Below are 7,553 nucleotides of genomic sequence, written 5' to 3'. Positions count from 1 at the left end.
CGCTTCGGCCACCAGGATCGGGCCCCTTCTTGCTGTTGATTTTCTGTGATTTTTCAATTTCTCCGCCTCTTAAAATAGTTCTAAATATTTGTGTGTCATTTGCCAACTACTGACCTGTTTATTTTCAAGTCTGACTAACAACATCTGTCTACTGATGACTTGTTGCTTTCTACTTCCTCCCCAACAGGACTTCGTGCTGAAGCAAGTGGCCTCAAAGTACCACAAGATGGGCTGGCCCTTGGCTCTGACAGAAGGCTCCATCATACAGGCCTCCTACCAGACTGAGTATGTGATGCATACAGTCACCTCTCACACAACAAGTGGCTGGGATGGGATGTTGTCTTGACCCACAAGCAGATCATTTCACTGTAGTCTCTCCTTCTGTCCCTCCTTTTCTTCTCTCTCTCTCTCTCTCTCTCCCTCCTTCTGTCCCTCCTTCTCTTCTCTCTCTCTTTCTGCTTCTCTCTCCTTCCCTATTCTTTTCCCTCCCTCTATTTCTCCCTCTCTCATTCCCTCCCTACCTCCCACTCTTTTGTTCCTGTACCTCTCACCACCTGACCCTCTTCCACCTCTCTCCCTCGCTTCTCTCTCCCCCTCTCTCTCTCTCCTCACACTCTCTCCCTCTGTATCATGGACAGAGAGCTGCAGAGAGAGGTGATCATGCTGGCATGTAGTTTCGGGAACAAGCACTGTCACCGCCAAGCTGTGTCGCTCATCTCTGATTGGATCTCCAGCAACAAGAACAGGTACAGTAAACAGCATCCTAAATGACACCCAGTGCCCCCCCCCCAAATGGAACAGTTGAGCTAACGTAGGCTAATGTGATTAGCATGAGGTTGTAAGTAAACAACCAAAAAGAAATCCCAGTACATAGACATATCTGATATGGGCAGAAAGCTTAAATTATTGTAAATCTAACTGCACTGTCCAATTTACAGTAGCTATTACAGTGAAAGAATACCATTCTATTGTTTGAGGAGAGTGCACAATTATGAAACAATTATGAAAATGTATTAATAAACCAATTAAGCACGTTTGGGCAGTCTTGATACAACATTTTGAACAGATATGCAATGGTTCATTGGATCAGTCTAAAAACTTTGCACATACACTGTACCTGGGCTGGAATAATACATTATGGCATTTCTCATGCATTTCAAAGATTCTGGTACTTTAAAAAAATATATGTTTTAATATTTTACCAGATCTAATGTGTTATATTCTCCTACATTAATACCACATATCCAAACAAAATTCAAAGTGTTTCCTTTCAAATTGTACCAAGAAATGCATATCCTTGTTTCAGGTCCTGAGCTACAGGCAGTTAGATTTGGGGGAGTCATTTTAGGCAAAAATTTGAAAAAAAAGTTGAGATCCTTATTTAAATCAGTGCACCACTGTATAGGGAGTAGGGTCCTCTTTCAGATTGGTCCGTAGAGACAGAGAGCGGGCGTCGTGCTGGGCCCACAGTCACCGCCCACAGTCACCGCCCACATTCATCGCCCACAGTCACCGCCCACAGTCACCGCCCACATTCATCGCCCACAGTCACCGCCCACAGTCACCGCCCACATTCATCGCCCACAGTCACCGCCCACAGTCACCGCCCACAGTCACCGCCCACAGTCACCGCCCACAGTCACCGCCCACAGTCACCGCCCACAGTCACCACCCACAGTCACCGCCCACAGTCACCGCCCACAGTCACCGTGTTGGACTCACACATACTGTACATAATAGGAGGACAGATTCACTTGGAAGACGCTGGTCTGAAAGCTCCTTACCAAGCAGCTCTCCTCTCCTCTTCAGATATCACCAAGCAGCTCTCCTCTCTCCTCTTCAGATATCACCAAGCAGCTCTCCTCTCTCCTCTTCAGATATCACCAAGCAGCTCTCCTCTCTCCTCTTCAGATATGACCAAGCAGCTCTCCTCTCTCCTCTTCAGATATCACCAAGCAGCTCTCCTCTCTCCTCTTCAGATGTCACCAAGCAGCTCTCCTCTCCTCTTCAGATATCACCAAGCAGCTCTCCTCTCCTCTTCAGATATCACCAAGCAGCTCTCCTCTCCTCTTCAGATATCACCAAGCAGCTCTCCTCTCCTCTTCAGATATCACCAAGCAGCTCTCCTCTCTCCTCTTCAGATATCACCAAGCAGCTCTCCTCTCTCCTCTTCAGATATCACCAAGCAGCTCTCCTCTCTCCTCTTCAGATATCACCAAGCAGCTCTCCTCTCTCCTCTTCAGATATCACCAAGCAGCTCTCCTCTCTCCTCTTCAGATATCACCAAGCAGCTCTCCTCTCTCCTCTTCAGATATCACCAAGCAGCTCTCCTCTCTCCTCTTCAGATATCACCAAGCAGCTCTCCTCTCTCCTCTTCAGATATCACCAAGCAGCTCTCCTCTCTCCTCTTCAGATATCATCAAGCAGCTCTCCTCTCTCCTCTTCAGATATCACCAAGCAGCTCTCCTCTCTCCTCTTCAGATATCACCAAGCAGCTCTCCTCTCTCCTCTTCAGATATCACCAAGCAGCTCTCCTCTCTCCTCTTCAGATATCACCAAGCAGCTCTCCTCTCTCCTCTTCAGATATCCCCAAGCAGCTCTCCTCTCTCCTCTTCAGATATCCCCAAGCAGCTCTCCTCTCTCCTCTTCAGATATCACCAAGCATCTCTCCTCTCCTCTTCAGATATCACCAAGCAGCTCTCCTCTCTCCTCTTCAGATATCACCAAGCAGCTCTCTTCAGATATCACCTCTCCTCTTCAGATATCACCAAGCAGCTCTCCTCTCTCCTCTTCAGATATCACCAAGCAGCTCTCCTCTCCTCTTCAGATATCACCAAGCAGCTCTCCTCTCCTCTTCAGATATCACCAAGCAGCTCTCCTCTCTCCTCTTCAGATATCACCAAGCAGCTCTCCTCTCTCCTCTTCAGATATCACCAAGCAGCTCTCCTCTCTCCTCTTCAGATATCACCAAGCAGCTCTCCTCTCTCCTCTTCAGATATCACCAAGCAGCTCTCCTCTCTCCTCTTCAGATATCACCAAGCAGCTCTCCTCTCTCCTCTTCAGATATCACCAAGCAGCTCTCCTCTCTCCTCTTCAGATATCACCAAGCAGCTCTCCTCTCTCCTCTTCAGATATCACCAAGCAGCTCTCCTCTCTCCTCTTCAGATATCACCAAGCAGCTCTCCTCTCTCCTCTTCATATATCACCAAGCAGCTCTCCTCTCTCCTCTTCAGATATCACCAAGCAGCTCTCCTCTCTCCTCTTCAGATATCACCAAGCAGCTCTCCTCTCTCCTCTTCAGATATCACCAAGCAGCTCTCCTCTCTCCTCTTCAGATATCACCAAGCAGCTCTCCTCTCTCCTCTTCAGATATCACCAAGCAGCTCTCCTCTCTCCTCTTCAGATATCACCAAGCAGCTCTCCTCTCCTCTTCAGATATCACCAAGCAGCTCTCCTCTCTCCTCTTCAGATATCACCAAGCAGCTCTCCTCTCCTCTTTAGATATCACCAAGCAGCTCTCCTCTCTCCTCTTCACATATCACCAAGCAGCTCTCCTCTCTCCTCTTCACATATCACCAAGCAGCTCTCCTCTCTCCTCTTCAGATATCACCAAGCAGCTCTCCTCTCCTCTTCAGATATCACCAAGCAGCTCTCCTCTCTCCTCTTCACATATCCCCAAGCAGCTCTCCTCTCTCCTCTTCAGATGTCACCAAGCAGCTCTCCTCTCTCCTCTTCAGATATCACCAAGCAGCTCTCCTCTCTCCTCTTCAGATATCACCAAGCAGCTCTCCTCTCCTCTTCAGATATCACCAAGCAGCTCTCCTCTCCTCTTCAGATATCACCAAGCAGCTCTCCTCTCTCCTCTTCAGATATCACCAAGCAGCTCTCCTCTCTCCTCTTTAGATGTCACCAAGCAGCTCTCCTCTCTCCTCTTTAGATGTCACCAAGCAGCTCTCCTCTCCTCTTCACATATCACCAAGCAGCTCTCCTCTCTCCTCTTCAGATATCACCAAGCAGCTCTCCTCTCTCCTCTTCAGATATCACCAATCAGCTCTCCTCTCTCCTCTTCAGATATCACCAAGCAGCTCTCCGCTCTCCTCTTCAGATATCACCAAGCAGCTCTCCTCTCTCCTCTTCAGATATCACCAAGCAGCTCTCCTCTCTCCTCTTCAGATATCACCAAGCAGCTCTCCTCTCCTCTTCACATATCACCAAGCAGCTCTCCGCTCTCCTCTTCAGATGTCACCAAGCAGCTCTCCTCTCTCCTCTTCAGATATCACCAAGCAGCTCTCCTCTCTCCTCTTCAGATATCACCAAGCAGCTCTCCTCTCCTCTTCACATATCACCAAGCAGCTCTCCGCTCTCCTCTTCAGATATCACCAAGCAGCTCTCCTCTCTCCTCTTCAGATATCACCAAGCAGCTCTCCTCTCTCCTCTTCAGATATCACCAAGCAGCTCTCCGCTCTCCTCTTCAGATATCACCAAGCAGCTCTCCTCTCTCCTCTTCAGATATCACCAAGCAGCTCTCCTCTCTCCTCTTCAGATATCACCAAGCAGCTCTCCTCTCCTCTTCACATATCACCAAGCAGCTCTCCGCTCTCCTCTTCAGATGTCACCAAGCAGCTCTCCTCTCTCCTCTTCAGATATCACCAAGCAGCTCTCCTCTCTCCTCTTCAGATATCACCAAGCAGCTCTCCTCTCCTCTTCACATATCACCAAGCAGCTCTCCTCTCCTCTTCACATATCACCAAGCAGCTCTCCTCTCCTCTTCACATATCACCAAGCAGCTCTCCTCTCCTCTTCAGATATCACCAAGCAGCTCTCCTCTCTCCTCTTCAGATATCACCAAGCAGCTCTCCTCTCTCCTCTTCAGATATCACCAAGCAGCTCTCCTCTCTCCTCTTCAGATGTCACCAAGCAGCTCTCCTCTCTCCTCTTCAGATGTCACCAAGCAGCTCTCCGCTCTCCTCTTCAGATGTCACCAAGCAGCTCTCCTCTCTCCTCTTTAGATATCACCAAGCAGCTCTCCTCTCCTCTTCAGATGTCACCAAGCAGCTCTCCTCTCTCCTCTTCACATATCCCCAAGCAGCTCTCCTCTCTCCTCTTCAGATATCACCAAGCAGCTCTCCTCTCTCCCCTTTAGATATCACCAAGCAGCTCTCCTCTCTCCTCTTCAGATGTCACCAAGCAGCTCTCCTCTCCTCTTCAGATATCACCAAGCAGCTCTCCTCTCTCCTCTTCACATATCACCAAGCAGCTCTCCTCTCTCCTCTTCAAATATCACCAAGCAGCTCTCCTCTCCTCTTCAGATATCACCAAGCAGCTCTCCTCTCTCCTCTTCAGATATCACCAAGCAGCTCTCCTCTCCTCATCTGAAAGAAGCTTATAGTCACACTCCGTTTTATAGCTCCTTTTTACAGAGAAGAATGTCCCATTGTTGAATCCCAGTGGGCCTGACATAGATTTGTGTTCTGATCAATACGGCACGTTGGACAACTTTGCCAATATCGATGTTTCAAACGCCAAGTGTCCATTGAAACAGAATCTATCCCTTGTCTAATCCCTCCACCTGTTGCTCTCGGCAACACAAACAACAACAACCACAACAATGGCCCCCCACCTCTACACGGACGTGTTGACAACAACACTCTCTTCATCTCCGCTATGATACGAACATCCCTCATTACACCCTACAAGGTCTGATTGGTTCTCTGCGTATTCCTTCAGGAACACTGTCTAATAATCCAGGGTCTGATTGGTTCTCTGCGTATTCCTTCAGGAATACTGTCTAATGATCCAGGATCTGATTGGTTCTCTGCGTATTCCTTCAGGAACACTGTCTAATGATCCTGGGTCTGATTGGTTCTCTGCGTACTCCTTCAGGAACACTGTCTAATGATCCAGGGTCTGATTGGTTCTCTGCGTACTCCTTCAGGAACACTGTCTAATGATCCAGGGTCTGATTGGTTCTCTGCGTACTCCTTCAGGAACACTGTCTAATGATCCAGGATCTGATTGGTTCTCTGCGTATTCCTTCGGGAATACTGTCTAATGATCCAGGATCTGATTGGTTCTCTGCGCATTCCTTCAGGAACACTGTCTAATGATGCAGGATCTGATTGGTTCTCTGCGTACTCCTTCAGGAACACTGCGTTTTCCTTCAGAATAATACAGAATAAACTAAGATAGGCCATAGTGAAGATACTGTATCTGAGTCTGTCCATTGATGTCAGCAGTGCTGCACTACACACTGTATATGTACACTGTACGCATGTACACGGTGGTGAAAGGTTGGAAAGAGACTGGTTTTATCTGTTTTATCTGTCTATAGGCCCCAGAGCCTCTGATACTGTACTTAAAGAACTCTATACTCCCAAATGGCACCCTATTCCCTATATAGTGCACTACTTTTGACCAGGGCTGGCACCCTATTCCCTATATAGTGCACTACTTTTGACCAGGGCCCTATAGAACCCAATTCCCTATATAGTGCACTACTTTAGACCAGAGCTGGCACCCTATTCCCTATATAGTGCAGTACTTTAGACCAGGGCTCATAGGGGAATAGGGTGGAAGCTCTTCATAAAGCCCCACTGCCCTCGCCACATGGCTTTATGATCAAGGTAGTAATGTGTGGCGGCTGAGCTCAGCAGTGTTAATGTGGAACGCTCATACCTGGTGTGGTCCACATCTTCCTGTATCCTCCTCACACTATCTCCGTCTAGAAAGAGGAGGGAGGGAGGGAGGGAGGGAGGGAGGGAGGGAGGGAGGGAGGGAGGGAGGGAGGGAGGGAGGGAGGGAGAGAGAGAGAGAGAGAGAGAGAGAGAGAGAGAGAGAGAGAGAGAGAGAGAGAGAGAGAGAGAGGGAGGGAGGGAGGGAGGGAGGGAGGGAGGGAGGGAGGGAGGGAGGGAGGAGGAGGAGAGAGAGAGAGAGAGAGAGAGAGAGAGAGAGAGAGAGAGAGAGAGAGAGAGAGAGAGAGAGAGAGAGAGAGAGAGAGAGAGAGGGAGGGAGGGAGGGAAGGAGGGAAAGAGAGAGGGAGGGAGGGAGGGAGGGAGGGAGGGGGGGAGAGAGGGAGAGAGGGAGAGAGAGGGAGGGAGGGAGGGAGGGAGGGAGGGGGGAGAGAGAGAGAGAGAGAGAGAGGGAGGGAGGGAGGGAGGGAGGGAGGGAAAGAGAGAGAGAGAGAGATGCATATATATATATATATATATTTAGAGAGAGAGAGAGAGTGATATGCATATACAGAGAGAGAGAGATACAGAGAGAGAGAGAGGGAGAGAGAGAGAGTAATATGCATACATATATATATAGAGAGAGAGTGATATGCATATATATAGAGAGAGAGATACAGAGAGAGAGAGAGGGAGAGAGAGAGAGAGTGATATGCATATATATATAGAGAGAGAGAGAGAGAGAGAGAGAGAGAGAGAGAGAGAGAGAGAGAGAGACAGTGAGAAAGATAGGGAGAGAGTCACCTTTCACTGTAAAAACACTGACACTTGGTTTCCTAAAGTGTAACCTGCAGTGATTTAACCTACAGTAGCTCTTGTACCAGG

General features: G+C 48.7%; 1 protein-coding gene across 1 annotated transcript in view; it reads left to right on the top strand.

Moving 5' to 3' along the window:
• The window catches only part of LOC135515264 (thyrotropin-releasing hormone-degrading ectoenzyme-like), a 74,019-nt gene that overhangs the window by 39,855 nt on the left and 26,611 nt on the right, over positions 1-7,553 (top strand). The window contains exons 5-6 of the mRNA XM_064938961.1: positions 188-285; positions 639-746. Coding sequence (XP_064795033.1) covers positions 188-285; positions 639-746 — 206 coding nt within the window. The remainder of the gene's footprint in view (positions 1-187; positions 286-638; positions 747-7,553) is intronic.

The sequence above is a fragment of the Oncorhynchus masou genome, chromosome 27 (assembly GCF_036934945.1).
Source record: "Oncorhynchus masou masou isolate Uvic2021 chromosome 27, UVic_Omas_1.1, whole genome shotgun sequence".
Classification (NCBI taxonomy): domain Eukaryota; kingdom Metazoa; phylum Chordata; class Actinopteri; order Salmoniformes; family Salmonidae; genus Oncorhynchus; species Oncorhynchus masou.
Note: the sequence above shows the minus strand (reverse complement) of the source record. Positions and strands in the feature narration are given on the sequence as shown.